Source organism: Meriones unguiculatus, chromosome 12 (genome assembly GCF_030254825.1).
Source record: "Meriones unguiculatus strain TT.TT164.6M chromosome 12, Bangor_MerUng_6.1, whole genome shotgun sequence".
NCBI lineage: Eukaryota > Metazoa > Chordata > Mammalia > Rodentia > Muridae > Meriones > Meriones unguiculatus.
The window spans coordinates 34,911,845-34,931,982 of NC_083360.1; the positions used below are offsets into that span (position 1 = coordinate 34,911,845).

Below are 20,138 nucleotides of genomic sequence, written 5' to 3' on the forward strand. Positions count from 1 at the left end.
GGCTCAGTGATGGGGGAAGTAGCTCCTGCCTGGAGAGGGGAGCACTTGCCCAGGTGGGGACCTTCCCAGGTCCTGGGGCTGGAAGTGACACTTTCCAGGTGCTTGAAGGCTGCAGTCACTGACAGGCTCTCCGTTGGCTTCTGGGTTTGCCTGTGTGCACGCCTTCAGTGCTCCCCTCCCCGCCACCTCAGACTGGCGGGACACGCTCCCCACCTCCCGTCCAGTCAGCAACCCACTTCACGCCCTTCCCTGTCCCTGGAAGACAGGGCTCTCAAACTTGTCTCTGCTTAAATTAATGTACCTCTCTTACAGGAGTTCCCTAGGGACACGGGCCTCCTGCAAGGCTGAACCCCAGGCTTCTCCGAGTCCAGCCACTTGTTTATCTTCTCCTTGACCCCCTCTACTAACCTGTCCACATCCCCAGCTTGCTCTCCAGTTTGACTGTAAAGTCTGAACCCAGCTCATCCCCCGCTGAAACTGGCGTCTTCCTGTCAGAACCTCTTTCCTAGTCCCGCCACCCTGCACTGGGTCTCCGGACCCGACTCCACTTTCTCTTCCTCTGTTCTGCTCCAGACCTCAGCGCTTCCCGCACACATCCTTTGTCCCTCAGTCTCCTGGCCCTGCCGAGAAACGCTGAGGATTCTAGGCTACGCCTCTTGATTCCGAGAGAGCCAGGGCCGGGTTAGGGGCGTGGCCTGGGATGGGGCTCTCCGAGGCCCCGCCCTGGCCCCGCCCCAAGCCTCCTACCTCTGAGTGTAGCTGCAAACCGAGTGCATCCTAGCTGGCCATGGGGACCCCCGCACAGCGGCTGCATCTTCTCCCGCTGTTGTTGCTTCTTTGTGGTAAGGAGACATCTGGCTTGGGGCTCTCCATCTCCTCGGGGCCTTGGGACCCACACGGACTCTCACCTTCCCACGCAGAGCCTAGGCTGCGCCTTCCTTTTTTTACCAGAGTTTGGAAAGGACGCATGCATACTGACTCCCGCTCAGCCTGCAGGTTTTGCTGAGCGTCTTCTCGGCTCCTCCACCTTTAGAGGAGCTGAAGGAAAAGGTCTTGGGCTGCAAGGTTCACACAGGGTCTTCTGCGATGTCCTGGGCCTGGGGAAGGGTCTCTGGTGAAGTAGTGAGGCCCCCATCCTGCCCTGCGCATATGGCACACAGGTGCGGGTGGCTAGAATTCCCAATCCTTTTCCAGCCAGAAAACAGGACCCGGGGAGGAACATTGGTCTCACAAATTAGAAATGGGATAAATAGTAAGCTTGTTTTGGAAGGGGGTGTGGGGGACATACAGTTGGTAGGGAGACATATTAAGGGGAATTTGATGGGGGGAGGGGAGTAGGGATGGATCTGATCAAAATACGTTGTGTACATACATAACATTTCAAAGAACAAAAATATTATCAAAAAGGAAATACTAATAAAGAAACAAAAGTATTTTACTGAAGGAGTTACCCAAAGGATAAACAAGAGGGTACCTGTACAGGTATGTGTGTGTGCTTGTGTGCACACGTGTGTTCATGATTGTGTCTGTGTGCCTGTGTGTGCATGTGTGCCTATGTGCATGGGTAAAGGTTTGATGTGAGAGAGCTTGCCAAGTGCTGCTAGTGCGGGCCAGTGCCTGGCCCCAGCTGGGAGGAAAGCTGTTGGCAGGAGGGTGTTTGGGGGTCTGTCCTCCAGGGCCGTGGTCCCTGGGTCCTTTAGGATGCTTTCTCTACCCAACTGGCTCAGCCTCCTTAGCTGTAAGCTAAAGTTGGACTTGTTGGCAGTATCTTCCTCAGTGTTGACGATGTGGGATTCGGCCTGGGAGTTGGGACAAGGATGGGCCAGACTTAACAATTAGTTGTCTCCCTTTGATGAGGTCTCTGGGTACAGAGTGGGGCTCTTTTGTGTTCATGAGTGGGTGCCTAGGCTGGGGTAGAGTTTTATGTTGAAGGGCCGGGACTGTGGCCACATCCCGAAGTCAGTGTGCTGTTTCGGGATTTCAGCAATCCTCCGATGCAAGGCTCCTCAGGTGGGGACTTTGGTTTCTAGGGGAAGGAGGGTCCTGAGTTTATTTGAAGAAAACTGTGTCTCCTGACGGTTTCCAGTGTGGAAGACAGACGCTGAGCGCAAGCCTCATTAGGTTCCGGTCTGCCAGGGATCCTGTCCCCAAGGGCCACTTTCCCATCCTACTTTGGTAGTCTCCCCTGTCCTCCCTGTCCTGGCCAGGGGCCAGGCTTCTAAGCAGCAGGCCGAGTTCAGCCTTCTCACAGACCTGGCTGGTGTGAGTCTGGCCAGACCAAGACCGTTCCATGCAGCCCGGCCAAGATGAGGTCTGAGCTCTGTGTCCTTTCTGAAAGGAGGATCCGAGCTCCCTAGCTCCTGGGGACCCTGGCCACCGCCAATGCTTTGTTGATACCTTGATGTCTGGAACTGTCTTTATGCTGCCTAGAGCAGAGAGTAGCATCACAGGAGGGCTACCATTTCCAAACAAGAAGGGTCTGGGCTTGAGGGGAGGGGAGCTTCCTTGGAACTCTAAAGGACTCTACAGGAACCTTTGATAGACTCAGGGTTCTGGGAGGAGGAGTCCAGCAGGGACCCACGTACAGGCCCTTAGTCTCAGTTTCCCTAACTACAGCAGGCGCAAGGCGGTTCTCCCCTCCCCCTCCCTCAGTTTCCTTGTCTGTCATGGGGTGGGGCAGCATGGGTACAGCTGTGTGGTACTGCTGTGTTGGTCGGCTTGGCTCAGTTCAGTTCAAGGCAGGCACTTTGTGCTGTGGAGCCAAACGCTCATGGTAGAGCAGAGGATGTGCCTGTGTGTGTGAGAGAGAGAAAACACCATGAGAGAGGAGAGAGAGCACCCCAAGATCTGTGCGTGTGTGTCCATGAATGTGAGCATGGGTCCACGGTTTTTATCATGAGTTACAGTCATGGCGCCCTGCCACTGTGTGACCTTCTGTACTGATACTGAGCAGGATGGGTGGCCAGCAATGCTGGGAACTCACCGTCTCGAAGGAGGTGGGGTTTAGCCATAGGCTTTTTAGTACTGGAGCTGCCTTGGAGGTCATTTGTCCCACTTCCATGACAGAGAGGGAAACTGAGGTGGAGGGGCAGGGAGAGAACCGCCTTGAGCATCGGTGGGACAGAACTGACCTCCCGCCGCCCCCGAGGCCAGCTGACCATGGCCTTTGGGCCTCAGTCTGGCTGTGTTCATTTCCATGGAGGATGAGAGCGCCTGGTTTCATTTCCAGATGACTGTCGACAAAAGGCCTTTCTCTAGGAAATGCATCTGTTCGGCTATTTATCAAATCTCAGCATCTGGAAGTCACCGAGACAAAAGACGCAGAGGCCGAAGGGTTCTTTGTTTCTGAACGGAACCGTTCAGAATGGGTTTCTGCTTCGATTCAGTTCCTGAGAGCTTTACAGACGAGCTGGTAGCTGGAGTGGCAGTGCCCTGCTTTCATGGTGTTCCAGGGGGTTGGTGTTACTTTGGGTGTGTTGAGGGGTGTGCTGGAAGCCCGTTAGGCTTTGTCTTGCATCAGAAATGGTGACAGACCAGGGTCCCCTGGGAGGGTGCTGCCTGTAGCCCACAGGTACCTGTCTAGCATGGGCCCAGAGCATTTTCACAACACTCCTCAGGCAGGAAGTTATGCCAGCAGATCTGCCTGAGGGTGACATGCAGGCCTGGATGCCACCTCACGACTGCATGGGACAGACTTCTGCTCTGCCATGCCCAGAGGGGCTCAGCGCTAAACAGGGATTCAGGCAAAGATTCTACAGTTTTGGGCTGGAGAGATGGCTCAGTGGTTAAGAGCACTGGCTGCTCTTCCTAGAGGACCCGGGCTCAATTCTCAGCACCCACATGGCAGCTCACAACTATCTGTAACTCCTGTTCCAGGGCCCCTGACACCCTCACATAGACAAACATGCAGTCAAACACCAATGTACATAAAATAAAAATAAATAAACTAAAAAAGATTCTAGAGCTCACAGTATATATGGGTACTTGGGGATACTAAGATTTTCAGAGATTGGGGCATGTGGAGATTTTTTAGGGTGTGTGGAGCTTCTGGGGCATGTGAATGTTACAGGGCACAGAGAGATCTGGGGCACACAGGTTCTGGTGGGGTGGAATTTCTGGGGCACGAGGAAGTTCTGGGGCATGCAATACTTCTAGGGACATCAAAACGCTGGAACATGTGGAAAACTGAGCTTCAAGGCAGAGCCGGGAGACAGGTGTGCTGTGATGGACTTCCCCCCTCTTCTTTTTAGTTGGTTGGGTTCACTCAGCTGAGGTTGGTCAAACCATGGAGGAAGGGCTGAGCAAACCTGTTCTGAACAGAGCTGGAGAAGGAAAGGGAGAGAAAAGAGGAGGAGGTGGGGGAGAGGGAGAGGGAGAGGGGAGGAGGCCTTGGTGATCTGGCAGCTGTCCTCAGGGCAGGCTGAGGGGGCCGTTTCAGGTCCACGTCCAGGAGGGCAAGAGTGGGCGACTTGCCTGGATGACATATATTCAGATGTCGGGTGGAGGTCAGTACCTATGCTAGAATCCTGAGCGGCTCCCACGAGGGACCGATGAAGCCAGATCTGGGAATGAAGATAAGAGCTACATGTCCTAAGCAGCAAGTAGACTTTGAGAGTCCAGGGTCGGGAGCCTGTCTGTGGAATGCGGGATGCTAATGGAACAAGGAGGCCTGAAGGGGAAGGAGCACAGTATGTCTTCTCCATCATCCTTCTGCATACAGTGCCTAAGGTCCTCTCCTGGCCGGGACCAGGGCCGCTTTCACACCTCGGCACTATCAGGGGTGGCAGGTGCAGCTGCCACCTGAGGCATCCCTGGCTCGCGTGCTCACTGTGGGTTTGGTCCTGGGTACGTAGCTTTACTTCTGGACCTTGGTCTCCATCTCAGGGAGGGGGCAAGAAGAGTAATGCTTTCTTGAGAGTGTCTGAGGAAGGTGAAGAGTCATAGGACCAGAGACAGTGAGCTCAGTAGTCAGGTGTACGAGGCCTAAGTGAGCAGCAGGTGGTTGCTGCCTGCTGCCCTCTGCCTTACTCCTGCGTCGTGGTCCTCAGACTGCAGATGGGGCCTCTTCTGGAGCTGGGCAGAGGTTAGCCCAAGTATGTGGGTGGGGTACAAGCATGGCATGAGGCCTCTGGGCAATGGCCTGCACACCCAATTTCACCCTCACTGTCTCCAGTTCATTTTCAGCCTGGTGTGTACATCAGAGTAGACGCTTTGGGGGTTTTAACAAACAGGGCCTTTTGGGGCCTCACTTCAGCCATGCAGTAGTCCTGGGCTTGACTTGAGAGGGTCTAGTGTGCAGCTCAGTCAGCTGTTCTGTGATTACCCCGAGAGATAGCATTACGTAAGAAGGGGTTGGGCTTAGATCCCTTGGCCTCGTTTTATGGTGGCCCTACTTATGTCAGGAATATCGCTGCCTCACCTTCAAGAGGCTTTCTCTCTGTGGCGGCCAGTCTTGGCTGTCAGCTTGACACAACTGGGAAGGAGGACCCTCGGCTGAGAGGAACTGCTTCCCTCAGATCGGCCTGTCTTGATTTCTGATTGGTGGAGGAGACCGCAGCCCACTGAGCACGGTCCCACCCTTAGGTAGGTGGGCCTGGTTTGTGTGAGCGAGGTAGCTTGGGCAGCAGGCCGTAGGTTCCTTCCTGCTGGGCCTTCCGTCGATGATGAACCTGTGGGCTAAAATAAGCCATTTCCTCCAGGTTGGTTTTGGACGGTGTCAAGCCCAGTGACAGATAAAGCAGGGCACCCTGTGCAATTATCCCCTTCAGAGGGCCTAGAGTTATGTTAGAGCAGGACTCGCTGCCAGCATCCTGAGATGCACAGAGCCTACAGCAGTGTTGGGGAGCAGAGGACAGGAAACTGGGGCCCAGTGGTATCAACTCCTTCTCTCTCCCTCTCCCTGTCCTTTTCTTTTCTTTCTTTCTTTTTCTTTTTCTTTTTTCTTTCTTTTTTTTTTTTTTTTTTTTTTTTTTGGTTTTTCAAGACAGGGTGTCTCTGTGTAGTGTTGGCTGTCCTGGAGCTTGCTCTGTAGATCAGGCTGGCCCTTGAACTCCTAGAGAGCTACTGCCTCTGCTTCCCTGGGGTTAAAGGCATGAGCTGCCACTGTCCCAGCTCAAATCTTAACAGACAGTTTTAAAGTAAACACCCATGAAAACATCAGAATTTTCTAAATCTTCCTGATTTTTTTAAAAAATCTATTTCTGGAGTCAGAGAGATGGCTCAAAAGTTAGAAGTTAAGAGTGCTTCCTACTCCTCCAGGGCACCAGAATCCCACTCCCAGCACCTACATGGGGCAGCTCACAAGCCCTGGAGTTCAGCCTCCAGAGGATCTGAGACCTGTGTTTGGCCTCTGAGGGTACTTAGACACATAGCTATGCTCACACATGCACACATAGGTACACACACACACACACACACACACAAATAAAAATAAAATCTTTATAAAAATCTATTTCTTTTTTGAATTAATTAGGAGAAAGCATAGATTATTGTCCCTCTTGTGTGTATATTTTGGTGCTGTTGGTAGGCAGATAATACTTGGAATTGTTGTATCCTCTTGTTGAACTGAGCTCTTTATTATGTCTTAGCTAGGTTTCTATTGCTGGGATAACACCCTATGACCAAAAAGCACTCAAGGAGGGGAGGATCTATGTGGCATGAAGGGAGGTCAGGGCAAGACCTCATAGCAGGGCTCTGGAGGCAGGGACCAAGGCAGAGATCATGAAGGTATGCTGATTGCTGGCCGACTCTCAGGCTCAGTTTGCCTTCTCGTATAACCCAGGACCACCTCCTGCCCAGGGCCATCACCCACAGTGGGCTGAACCCTCCCACAGCAGTCGAGAAAATGCCCCACAGGCTTGCTTGCACACCACTCTAATGGAGGCACTTTCTCAGTTGTGGCTTTCCCTTCCCAAGTGACCCTGGCTTGTGTCAAGTTGACACACACACACACACACACACACACACACACACACACACTGAAAAAACAAACAAACAAACAAACAAACACAACCCAGGGTAGTTGTTAAAGGTCTTCTTTATCTTTGGAGATACAATTTGTTGCAAAGTATCCCTTATCCAATATAACTTATGGACTTGGAATAATAAAGGGTTGTAAGCCATCATGTGGGTGCTGGGAATCAAACCCAGGTCCTCTGGAAGAACAGGCAGTGTTCTTAACTACTAAGGTATCTCTCCAGCTCTCTACTTTGTCTTTTTGAGGCATGGTCTCTCACTGACACCAGAACTTACCATCTGGCTAGACTAGTTGGCCAGCAATGTCTACAAACTCCCCTTTCCCAGCTGTCGTGCTAGGGTTACAGGTGCACAATACCATGCTAGGCTCTCTCTCTCTCTCTCTCTCTCTCTCTCTCTCTCTCTCTCTCGCTCTGGCTGTCCTGGGACTCACTATGTAGACCAGGCTAGCCTTGAACTCTCAAAGATCTGCCTGCCTTTGTCTCCCAAGTGCTGGGTTCAAAGCCATGCACCATGGTGCCTGGTTTCCCATGATAGGCTTTTATGTGGGTGTTGAGGATCCAAACTCAGGTCCTCATGTTTGGATGCCAGATACTCTATTTTTCATATTCTGTATGTGTGTGGACAGGTACATATGGAGGCTAAAGGTTAATGTTGATTGTCCATTGTAGAAAATGGGTTACTAATATTTACTATTAATCACTCATCATTATTACAGTGGTTATCATTTAATCCGCTACCATATCAATAAAAGACACAGACACCTGTTAGGTTTTTAATATGCCTTAAACTCTGGGGCTGGGCAGAAACTACACATCCCGCTAAGCTATCTTGTACTCTCCAGCCAGACATCCCATGCTAATTGCTCTAATAATTCCTAGCTGGGCCACTTCCAACCCCATGGCCATAAGGCCTTGCATATGTTTCTCATCTGGGCTTCTTCTCAAATCAGCCAATCCTCAGAGCAGGCGCCTACCTGGCCATGTGCTGTTTGTTCATGCTCACCCATCTTCACTCCGCTCTCTCCTCCTGTCTCTCTCTCCCCTTTCTCTCCTTCCTGTGATCCTTTTGTCCTCCCAGCCCAGAAACCTTAGCTCTGCCTCTCTCCACTTCTGCCCTACTCAAGTAGGTAGGCACTTTTATTCAGCCAATCAGGGATAATTTGGGAGGCAATGTTCACAAAACGCCATTTTGGGTACGTGATAGCCTGCTTGTCAGAGACAGCAAGCAGACCTCAGGGAGGAAAATAATTAACGATTAAATACAAAGCACCAGGCCATGCTGTATCAATTGTCCCTTGATTGTTTCTCCACCTTACTTTTTGAGACAGGATCTCTCCCTGAGCAAGTTTAGTGAGAGCGGCTGGCTGGAAACACTGGGGGGCAGGGGGAGGGATCTTCCTGTATCTGTCTCTCCAACTCTGGAATTATAGGCACATGCCACTGTGATGCTTTAACAATATTTTAAAACATTTATCTTGTTTTAAAACTTGTGTGTATGTGCATGTATGTGCAGGTGTCTGCAGAGGATGCTGGAATGCCTGGAGTGTTTTGCCTGAATGTGTGTTTGTGCTCCATCTGTATGCTCTGTGGCCAGAGAGGCCAGAAGAGGGTGTCGGACCTCCTGGAGCTGGGTTACAGGTGGTTGTGAGTACCATATGGGTGTCGGGAACCAGACCTGGACCCTCTGCAAGAGCATACCGTGCTTTTGACTGCTGACATCTCTCCAGCCCAACACAACTTGTGTGCTGGTTTGTCCCTGTCTCTCTGCAGAGCTACTTGAGTCACACTTGCCGTTCTTGTGTGGCTCCTTTGAAGACCATTTCATATGTGAGTTCAAATTTTTTCCTTTCCAGTTTGGATCTTTTGTTTCTTTCCTGCCCACTGCTCTGGATTGTACTTCCAGTTCTGAGCTAAAAATAGACATTCTTGTCTCAGGAGAAGATGTTTCAGCCTTTTACCACTGAGTGTGGTGTTAACTTTGAGAGTTTCCTATATGGCCTTTCATGTATCAAAGAAGTTGTATTCTCTTTCAGTTTATTTTTTTTAATCTCCAAAATATTATTCCAAATGCTTTTTTCTGAGCCACGTGGTCCCCTCATCTCCTGTCTGCCAACTTGGCACACTGCACTGGTTTCTTCTTCTTTCTCCCCCTCCTCCCTCTTCTCCCTCTTCCCCCCTCTTCCTCCTTTCTTCCCCCTTCCCCTCTCCTCCACTTCTTTTTTTTTTTTTTGGGACAGGGTTTCTCTGTGTGTTGCCTTGGCTGTCCTAGACCAGGCTGCCCTTGAACTCACAGAGATCAGAGATCCTTTGCCTGCCTCTGCCTCCCCAAGTGCTGGGATTACAGGTGTGTGCCACCTGCCCCCAGCTCTGCTGCCTTGGTTTCTGTATGTTGAACCAGCTTTGCATTTCTAGGGAAACTCCCCTTAGATAAGGTGTGCACTCACATGGCTAGTGTTTATCAAAGATTTTTGCATCTGTAGGCCTAAGGTATGGCTTTCTTCCTAGGAATGACTTTAGGATTTGCTATCAAGAGAAAAGTGGCTGACAGAATGAGGAGGGAAGCAGAGAAGCCAAGATTTCCTGTTCTTCTATTATCTGGAGAGTGTGCGGAGTATGGAGGATTTCTGTTAATTCTTCTTTAAATGCTTGGTAGAGTTTTCCAGTTCAGCCTTCTGGGCCTGGGGTTATTTTTCAGAAGTTTTAGTTTCTCAGTCAGCCCCGTTACCCACTGTGGTTCTTCTCAGAGTTCCCACTTCTTCTTGAGTGACTTTCGGTAGCTTGTGTCTTTAATAGTGGCCTACAGCTGTCACTGCGAATCATAAGCCAAGTGACTGGACACAATGGGAGTCTCTCCTAACAATTCTGTAACCTCAGTGGGGACCTGCTCTTTCATTGCCTCTGCCTGGCTTCTGGTGGCTGACCCCAAGCATTGCTTGCCCTGTGGTGGTGTTCTGATCTCTACCTCTGCCTTCCTATGACCAGTGTGATCTCAGGTCACTTTCCCTCTGTGCGTTTGTCCCTGTGTTTCAGTGTCTCTTTTTTTTTTGTGCGAATACTTCTTTTACAGACCAGGGCCTACCCAAATGGACTCATTATATGTTGCACACTTCTGCAAAGATCCTATTTTCCAAGTAAGGCCACATTCTGAGGTGCATGGAGCCAAGAGGCCAACATACTCTGGCTCCCCCCAGGGGACACAATTTAACCCACAACACTTTCCTACTGGAGGTTTTCTCTATTCATCAGTTCTCACATGGGTTTTTGTAATATTTGTTTATGATGATTTGGTTTTGAAAGGTGGATGGTGATGCACCATTGCTCTCTCTTTCATCCTTTCTCTCTCTCTCTCTCTCTCTCTCTCTCTCTGAGACAGAGTCTCACTTTGTAGCCCTGGGTGGCCTGCCGCTCACTGCATAGACCAGGCTGGCTCAGAACTCACAAGAATCTGCCGCTGTCTCTTGAGTGCTGGTTTTACAGATGAGTGCCACCTTGTGCCTCTCTTTCATTCTTGATTTAGTAATTTGAATTCACCCCCACCCTCCAGCTTGTGGCTCATTCATTCATTCGTTCATTCATTGACAAGATCTTGTCCAATATCTGAGGCTGGCCACCAGGGATGGATGACATTTTATTGTAAACTGGGTTGTCGAGGATTCTGCCTTGAGTGTGATGGCTCACGGATCAGGTAATGTGTAGTTTGAGGCAGTGCTTGATCTCACTGAGCTAGTAAGGCCAAGTGGCTCACGGAGCATTTCCCATCTTCCTCACACCTGCTCCCCTGACGCTAGAGTGGGTGAGGCTGGGGACCTTCAGGGATGAATGGGAATCTGACTCTGCTCCTCTTGGTGGCTTTCTTGTCCTCTATATGAAATTATGTTACTAGTTGCCCTTCTTTTTAAAAGTCTTTACACTCATCTGTCTATCTATCTATCTATCTATCTATCTATCTATCTATCTATCTATCTATCTATCTATCTACCTGTCTATCCAGATATCTATCATCTATCTATTTATCATCTATCTATCTATCTATCTATCTATCTATCTATCTATCTATCTATCTATCTAAATATTTATCATCTATTTATCTTCCATCTATCTTCTGTCTATCTATCTTTCTATGTATCTATCATCTATCAATCATCTATTATCTGTCTGTCATCCTCTGTTTATCTATCTATCATCTATCTATCATCTTGCATGAGTAGGTTTGTGTACTACAGTACATGTTTGGAGGTCAGAGGACAACTTGCAGAAGTCAGTTCTCTGGATCAGTCTACCACATGGATCTAGGGAATTGAACTTAGCTTGTTGGGCTTGAGGGCAAGTGCCTTTACTGGCTGAGCCATCCATTGACTCACTTCTTGCTTATCAGTGGGGTTCCATTGTCTTTGACACCTTTGGTTTGGGCATCTGCTCTGTCCCATGTTGTAACCATCTCCATTGCCAAATCTGTGGCGATTTCTGTGTCCTAACAGCATGCCTCTGCCCCTAGGTGGGATCTCAGTGTTATTCTCTTGGATGCTGAGGTTTCAGTGGCCTGATTCTACCAGAGAGGCCTCTCTGGCCTGGGAGCAGACATTGGCAGAGGGGACTGCAGCTCCTGGAACCCTTGGCCTTCTCTCAATGTAGAGCCTCTTCCCTATGTGCAAGCTCAGTGGAAAAACGGTATTATTGGCTGGCCATGTTTTGGCCTAGTCTCTGAAGAAGTGGGGGTTGGGTAGGGAAGGAGCCTCTGTCTTCCAGGACTCATTGCCCCAAATGGACAGAGTTCTTAGAGCATGTGGCTCAGGGAGTGAGATGTCTCTGTTCCTCAGGGTGGGTGTTGGAGGCACTGTAGGCCAGACTGGAAGCTGGTGCTGGAGGGAGTAATTGTCCCCTTTGAGGTTGCCTGGGGTAGAGCCTCTATGATTGGAGCTAGGGCAGGAGGGAACAGTTTGTAACTTCAGTGTCACAGACTCACTGTTCCAAGATGTAAGGTTTTCCTGAACAGTGTTCTCCTTGTGTGTGTGCACGTGTGAACACGCACACATGTCCTCCTTGGTCACTCTCTGCTTTCTTTAGGTGAAATGTGACTGTCATTGAAGCCAGCACTCTTCAGTCCCAGCTAGTGTAGCTTGGACTCTGCTGTCCTTGCTTCTTGAGTTCTGGGATTACAGGCAGCTGCCATGACTGCTTGGCTTTTTGCATGTGTTCTGGGGACCCCAACTCAGGTCTTCATGCAAGTGCTTTGCTACTGAGCTGTCTTCCCAGCCCCTCTTCTCTTTTTGGTGTGTGCCACTCTCCTTGGTGGCCCTTTGTACTGAGGCTGACTGTGAGCCACCCAACTTCCTTGGATGATAGATGATGGAAGGTCTTATTTTTTTTTAATTTTTTAAATTTTTATTAATTACACTTTATTCACTTTGTATCCCCCATAAACCCTTCCTTCCTCCCCTGCTAATCCCACCCTCCCACCCCCTTCTTCACACATGCCCCTCCCCAAGTCCACTGATAGGGGAGGTCCTCCTCTCCTTCCTTCTGATCTTAGTCTAGCAGATCTCATCAAGAGTGGCTGCATTGTCGTCTTCTGTGGCCTGGTAAGGCTGCTCCCCCCTCAGGGGGAGGTGATCAAAGAGCAGGCCAATCAGATTATGTCAGAGGCAGTTCCTCTTCCCATTACTATGTAACCCACTTGGACACTAAACTGCCATGGGCTACATCTGTGCAGGGGTTCTAGGTTATCTCTATGCATGGTACTTGGTTGGAGCATGAGTCTCTGGGAAGACCCCTGTGTTCAAATTTTCTGGTTCTGTTGCTCTCCTTGTGGAGTTCCTGTCCACTCCAGATCTTACTATTTCCCACTTCTTACATAAGATTCCATGCACACTGCCCAACAGTTGGCCATAAGTCTCAGCATCTGCTTTGATAGTCTGCAGGGCAGAGCATTTCAGAGGCCCTCCATGGCGGGTTTCTAGCTTGTTTCTTGTTTTCTTCTTCTTCTGATGTCCTTCCTCTTTGCCTTTCAGGATGGGGATTGAGCAATTTAGTCAGGGTCCTCTCTCTTGATTAGTTTCTGTAGATGTACAGATTTTAGTAGGTTTATCCTATGTTGTATGTCTATACGAGTGAGTATATACCGTGTGTGTCTTTCTGCTTCTGAGACAGCTCACTCAGGATGATCCTTGATGGAAGGTCTTATGAGGGCTGCCATTATGGCGTATCTTCCCAGAGGGCCTGGCTTTGCCTCTGCTCTGGCATGCCTGTTTGAGGTCACCTTCTGCAGGGATGTAACTTGGGGTTTTTCTGGATTGACTGGATTTATGTGAGTTTAGACTAGCTCCCCCTGCCCTGCCCAGGGCCTAGATGGAATCACTGTCAGCATGCTGGGGGCGCAGCTCTTTCTGGTTAATTTTTGACAGAGTGTCCATCTACTCACAGCCTTCCTCTGCACCTCAGTCTGGACTTCATCCACCCGTGGTGTTTCTAGGCTGTGCAGATACTTTGAGGGCAAAATCAACCCATGGTTCAGTGTTGCCCAATGTCCAGCCTTTGGCTTTATAATTCCTCATTCCAAGCTGTGTGACTTTGGGTAGGATCTGTCAGGGGCAGGATGTCAGGGCCCCCCTTGAGCTTCTGTGAGGCCAGAGACAACCATTTCCTTCACTGGCATTCTCCCATGCCAGAGAGCTTTGGATGCCTGGCCTTATCTTCTTCCTGCTCAAAGTCCTGCCTGCCACCTGGACAACTTATATCAACCTGGATCACCCTGTCAGGGCCTGCCTGCTCCTGAAGCCCTCAGCTTTTGCATCAGGCCCTGCTGTGGCCTGGAAGTAGCTCTGGCTGTCCCATCTCCTGCCACCAGAGCGGGGACTTGTGACCGTGATTGCCTGCCTGCAGAGCTCTCACACACCCTGCAGGTCAGGCTTGCCCTACCTGTCACAGCCCGGCCTCAGTTTCTTCCCTTTCAGATCTGTGTTTCTTTCGTGCACCCTGGATGGCCACACCCCCACAGATAGAAGCAGACTCCTTTTCTGCTTCCTTTCTAAGTGCCCAGCTCAGCTCTCCACACAAGTGCTCAGTCTTTTGCTAAGCCTGTGTGTGTGGCGGGGGAGCTGGAGAGTTGGCTCAGCAGTTAAGAGCATTGGCTGTACTGGGTGTGGTTGCGCAGGCCTTTAATCCTGGCACTTGAGAGGCAGAGGCAGGCGGATCTCTGTGAGTTCGAGGCCAGCCTGGTCTACAAAGCAAGTCCAGAACAACCAAGGTTCTATAGAGAAACCCTGTCTCAAATAAAATAAAACAAAACAAAACTCACTGGCTGCTCTTGAAGAGGTTCTGGGCCCAGTTGCCAGCATCCACATGGTGCCTCACAATCTGTACCTCTAATTCCAGAAGTTCTGATAAGTCTTTTCTTGTCTCTGTGGGCACTGCACACACATGGTACAGAAACAGTACATGCAGGCAAAACACTCACACATACACACAATAAAAAGTGAAATGTGTTGCAGGGACAGCGGGCCCTCATCTTTATAGGTAGACTTAGTGGGGCTGGACAGGGTCCTGTGGTACAGGTGGATAAGAGACAGCAGGACACTAAGTATGCGGGACTCAGCCAGAGGCTAGGCCCTGGGTGCCATGTTTCGAGTTCTCAGATGAGCCAGCTCCACAGTGGACAGGTGAGTGGGAAAGGACAAGAAAGCAGGCTGAAGGCTCAGGAGACCGTGGAGTGATGGGAGGGGTGGGGTGCTGAGGCCTATGTGTGGGGGGCTGTCCTGGGGAAATGTGGTCACCCTCTGACCCCCTTAGTGGGGCTCCAGTGCAGAGCCGGGCTTTGGAGCCCTCTCCTCCTGTTATCACAGGTTCCCTGGGGCTTCTGGGTGTCAGAGTCAGGGATGAGCATGCACACATTGGGTCCTCGTCCTGCCCCACTGGTGAGAAGCCCTGGTGACACCCAGGGTGGTCAGCCTGGGCCCTGAGGTGTAGGTTTGGGCAGGCTCAGAAGGAAAAGGCATCCTGAGCGTGGGCACCCAGGTTGCAGGCAGCTGGGAGGACCTTCTGCGTCCTTTTCTCTGCCTTCCAGGCAGCATGGTTACTCGTGTTCCCTGGGGGAGCAGCTCTGCCTTCGGTAGGCGTGTGGCCCTTTACCAGTGAATGCCGAGGTGGACGACAGAGGCCTCCCCCTTGCTCTCTGCAGAGTCTCACCTCATTTATTCCTGTCATTCATCTGCTCCTAGAAGAATAGTGTGTGGTCTCAGGGCCAGCCACAGGGTGGGCCGCGGAGCCTGCCCTGAGCCAGATCCCCAGGCTTCCTGTCATGGTTGGGGTGGGCTGAACCTTGGGCCTCTTGGGGCTTCTCTCTGAGGATTCAGAGGGCTGTGGCTTCCCTTCTGAAACCTGAAAGTGCTTAGGTCTGGACCACTGTTTCCCTAGGTGCTTTGACTAGCCCACCTCTCAGTGACCAGTGTGGACTACACGTGGATCCCCTGATAGGCGTGGCTGCCCTCTGAGAATGTTCCACGCACCCGCTGATCCCACAGGCTTTTACTAAAGGAGGGAAATGAGCAAGCATTTGCCACCCCTGCAATAAAACGTAAACATGGCTGAAGTGGGCCGGCTTGAGAGCCTCTTTGAGAGATGGGGAAGGCGAGGCTGAGCTGATAATTGGTGTAGCCAAGTCTAGCCCAGTCTAAGCAGCAGCTTCTCTCCTGTCTCCTCCAGCCCTTCACTGGGCTTCTAGGATACAGAGAACTGTGCCATATACCACACCCCAGGATGTGGACAGCAGGACTGTATACCTTCCCAGAACATCTACACACACACATGTACACAGAGAGACATGCATGGATGCACACACACATATACATAATCCACATACAGACATATAAACACAAATGGACACACACACATACACAAACACATACACTCACATATAGACACACATGGGCATACACATACACACATTCAGACACATAGAGACACATGGACACATACATACACGCAGACACAAATGGACACACATATAGACACACAGACACATATAGAGATGCATGGACACACACATACACCCACACACATGGACATATATACACACATGGCTGCACACATACACATGAACATATATAGACATGCATGGATACACACACACACACACACACACACACACACACACACACACGGACACATACATCCAGACATAGACAGTAAGGCTGTAAGGCTCTTGGAGACACAGCAGGTATACAGTATACAGTTGGCAGGGCTATGCACACTCTCCGAGCCCCACAGAGCTGTTTTTCCGTTGGTTATGTGATGGAAGCAGAATGAGGGCTCCCAGAGGTGAAGGAGGTTCAGAGGCAGTGGTTATGCCACCTGGAAATGATATGGAGTGAGATCTGGAGAACGAGACGGCGGGAAGTGAGACACTTCTGGTCCGCCTGGGAGCATGCATACAGAACGGAGGTGTGAGCTGGAGGAGATGGCCGGCAGGTTGGAGCCTCAGGCTCCCGGGATCAAAGCGGGTTACGACAGGGCGGGAGGTCTGTGCCAGCTGAGACCTTCCTTAGGCCTTCCTCAGGCATCCCGAGCTGAGTTGAGTTGTGGCCTCCTGGATATGCCCAGGACCTCTGCCCACTCCTGAGGACTCTGGCCCAGGGCTTCCCCATGGCTTTTTCCTTGTGTTACTGCTGTGGTCAAATGGAGGCATACTTGTTTCACCCCAGGGACAGGGTTGAGGGGGGGCTGTGGCCTGTGATGGCACATCAGCGGGGTGGGGGATGGGGGCTGTGCTTACATCAGCGTGTATGTGTGTGTGTGTGTGTGTGTGTGTGTGTGTGTGTGTGTTTACATCAGTGGTATAGGGCGGGGCTGTGCTTACCTCTGCTGGGGGGCTGTGTTTGCCGGAGTTGCCTGGACATCCCCCTTCTCACCGTTGTCCCTTCTAGGTGAGTGTGCCCAAGTGTGTGGCTGCAATGAGACCGGGATGCTGGAGAGGCTGCCCCGCTGTGGGAAGGCCTTCGCTGACAGGATGCACAGGATGGACGTCTGGAAGTGGTGCAACCTGTCCGAATTCATCGTGTGAGTGCCCCGCTGACCGCGGGACCGGACACTGGGCTTCTGGCCTAGCCTCGTCCCTTGGCCCCTCCCATACATGGTCCTGGGCACACTCACCCACAGACCTCCCTCGGCCCCCACCTCGCTCTGTCTGTCAACTGCCCTGGGCAGCAGGGGCTCCTGGGCGGCAGGGGCTCCGGCTGCCTGGCTTAGCCAGGTGGAGCTGTGAGGACACCTGTGGTGGGTGGTACTTCTGGCAGCTCCGTGGAAAGGCCTTGGAAACGTGGGAGTCGCAACATATGGTTCTCAACACACACAGAGGAGGGGGCCTTTTGGGAACAAAAGGATTCTTTTGGGTCTTTATGACTCCCTGTCCCAGATGCCGTGAGAACCAGGGTATCTCCAGGGCTGTATCAAGACTGAAGCCCAGGGGGCCTCTGTATCTGGACAAGGATTCTGGGCCTCCGAATCTGTGGCTTTCTTGTAAAGTTTACCTGGGGGGCCACAGGTATGTGGTTTAAGCTTTGAGAACCAGCCTACAGTAGGAATCTACGGTTCAGTCAGGAATCTGGATGAATGATGCTCAAGGCTCCAGGGCCCTGCCCAGGAGGAGGAGTGGACACAGCGGACTTGGGACCCTGGTAGTCTGTCCCTCCTGCTTTTCATCCTTATTCTGATGCTTCTGGCAATTCAAGTTGCGATGATGTTTTTGAAGCTGCTTGTTGGAAGTAGCTCCTTCCTGTTAATGGGCAGGCCCCCACTCCTTCCTGGAATAGCACAGGAAGGAGGAGGTGGGCCCCTGTCCTGACCCCATGGGACACTGGGTCAGGATCCTCTTTCTCCTGTGTTTGTCTTTCATCTGAACAGGCCTGGGAAACTGCCATCCTGGGCAGAGCTGCTAGCCTTGGGCAGACATCCATCCTCTCAGCTTCCTCCAGAACCTCTTGGGTGAACTCAGCCTGAAAGACCCCAGTGGCAGGGAGATCAGCACCTCCAGAGGCTGCTCACTGCATCCAGGACTAGGGGGCTACTTGGAAATCCTTATACACACCAGGCTGAACTCTGGATCCTGGGAGCTGTAGCCCTTGGCCAGCCTAGAGAACCAATGACAGTCTGGTAGGGTAGATGAGGTCCATCACAAGAGGCCTTCTGAGAGTCGGGAGCTTGTCCCATATTTGCTCATATGAGCAGTTCCCTTACATCCCATTAGAGGGGGCAGAGGGGCATCTCTGCAGGAGCAGATAGGCAGAGGCCAGAGCTCATAGGGTTACCTGGTGTGGGAAAGCAGATTGGTTTGGTTGGGAGGAAGCTGGCCCTGGCCTCAGGCAGGCTCTTTTCTCAGGATGCCCTGATGATGAGGGCCTTACAGATCCATGTGGCCATGGGCCCCAGACTCCATGTCTTTCAGGGAGACTTGTATGGTGTTGAGGAGGTTTGTAGCTCAGCAAGACATCATGGGCCTGGGAGCTTATAGTTTCAAGGGAGGAGGTGATGGTCACATATGTAGGAAAAAGCCACAGGTACAGATGATCTAGTTGGAAGTGACTACTGAGGCCACTGTTTCGGTTGGTGGCCAAGTGGGACTGAGCCCTGGCCATTCCCTGCCCGTCTGTTGGGTCCCGGGGTGGGGCCGGTGTGAGGGGTGTTGGAGAGCTGCAGTCTCACCTTCTACCTCTGCAGGTACTACGAAAGCTTCACTAATTGCACGGAGTTAGAGACCCGCATCGTGGGCTGCTACTGGCCCAACCCGCTGGCCCAGAGCTTCATTACCGGCATCCACAGGCAGTTCTTTTCCAACTGCACCGTGGACAGGACCCACTGGGAGGATCCCCCAGACGAGGTGCTCATCCCACTGATCACCGTGCCAGTCCTGCTGACGGTGGCTATGGCTGGCCTGGTGGTGTGGCGCAGCAAGCGCACCGACCGGCTGCTCTGAGCGTCTGACGGATGGAAGGCCAGGCCTGGCAAGCCTGAAGAATGTTGCCAGGGCTTTTGAAAGCTGGTGGACACTGCCTCTGTCTGGTCTGCTTTGGCCACATCTTGCCTGGTCACGGCAGAGTCCTCCTGCCCAGGCTGATGTGGCCTTTGCTGTCCAGCCTGCTGCCTCCCAGAAAGAGTAAAGCACTCTTTCTGGGAAGAAAGTGACAAAGCTCAAGTTTGTGTACGAGGTGTCGAAATCATCTGTTGCTGAGCCCCACACTCCCCAAGCTGGGCTCCCCACTCTCAAGCCAACCCCAGCCCAGGTCCTGACCTGTTTCTAGCCCTGACCCTGACCCCTGATACACTTGGGCAGAGAGGGCAGGCAAGGCCATCTGGAAGATGGAATCCTGAGCCCTTTAGTTCAGGAGACTGAGTATATCCTCTGTTGGACATGAAGGCTAGCCTGGAGAGTGAGGGATGGAGTCATTAAGAGCCACCTGACCTGCAGTTCTGCCTGTCCTCGCTCTGATCCATTGTGATTCTGTCTCCAGTGTGGGCTGGAGCTGGGGCTTGGTCAGCCCTTCAGAGACACCTACCCTGCTGGTGTGGTGTGAGCCTCCTTTTTGAGGGGGTTCCCAGGAGTAAGGTATGCTCTGAGTAGCGTGTGCTCAAGGGTTCTGTCTGTTGATGTCTGTTCCTTTTGATTAAAGAGTCTCCTTACATCTGGTATTTCTTGTTTTATTTCAGGGTGCTCAGGGTTAGCTGGGGGGTGGTCTCTCAAGTGCTCAGAGTAATGTCACAGGGGACTTAGCCTAACAGGAGAGGGTCCGAATGCTCTGCATGAACACCTCTCTTCTTCCCTTTTCTGCTTTTGCCAGAGGTCTTGCCTGTGGGTTTGCAGGGGTGGGGGGTGGGGGGTGGAGAAGCCCTGGCCAGATATAGCCAGCCAGATGCTGGTCAGTAGGTGGTGCTATGCCATTTCAGACTGCATCTGTGTCCCAGCTGGAGGACCTGCATCATTGGGTATTGGCCGCTGACCTCTTTGTCCTCAGGCTAGAGTGGGGGCTGGGAAAATCCCAAAGTTCCCGTGCCTTGGAGGCTCTGTCTCCCTATCATACCCAGGTCCTGGCCCTAAAGACCTCCTGTGGATATCATGGGATTGCAAGACTGTCAGTCGGGCTGAGCCTATGCCACAAGGGCAGCAAGGGACAAGAT

The 20,138-nt window shown here is 51.6% G+C and overlaps 1 protein-coding gene across 1 annotated transcript; it reads left to right on the forward strand.

The window, feature by feature from the left end:
- Window positions 1–691: 691 nt before the first annotated feature.
- Window positions 692–19,650, forward strand: Ramp3 (receptor activity modifying protein 3). The gene is made up of 3 exons (XM_021648223.2): window positions 692–842; window positions 16,895–17,027; window positions 18,684–19,650. Exons 1-3 carry the CDS (start codon window positions 788–790, stop codon window positions 18,937–18,939), a joined length of 444 nt encoding a protein of 147 aa, XP_021503898.1. The 5' UTR covers window positions 692–787; the 3' UTR covers window positions 18,940–19,650.
- Window positions 19,651–20,138: the final 488 nt, after the last annotated feature.

Excerpts from the sequence above, each read along its gene's own strand:
- Ramp3 (XM_021648223.2), top strand. The coding sequence starts at position 788 with ATGGGGACCCCCGCACAGCGGCTGCATCTTCTCCCGCTGTTGTTGCTT. Across the intron at positions 843-16,894 it reads GCTGTTGTTGCTTCTTTGTG|GTGAGTGTGCCCAAGTGTGT; the intron begins GTAAGGAGACAT and ends TGTCCCTTCTAG. Across the intron at positions 17,028-18,683 it reads AACCTGTCCGAATTCATCGT|GTACTACGAAAGCTTCACTA; the intron begins GTGAGTGCCCCG and ends CTACCTCTGCAG.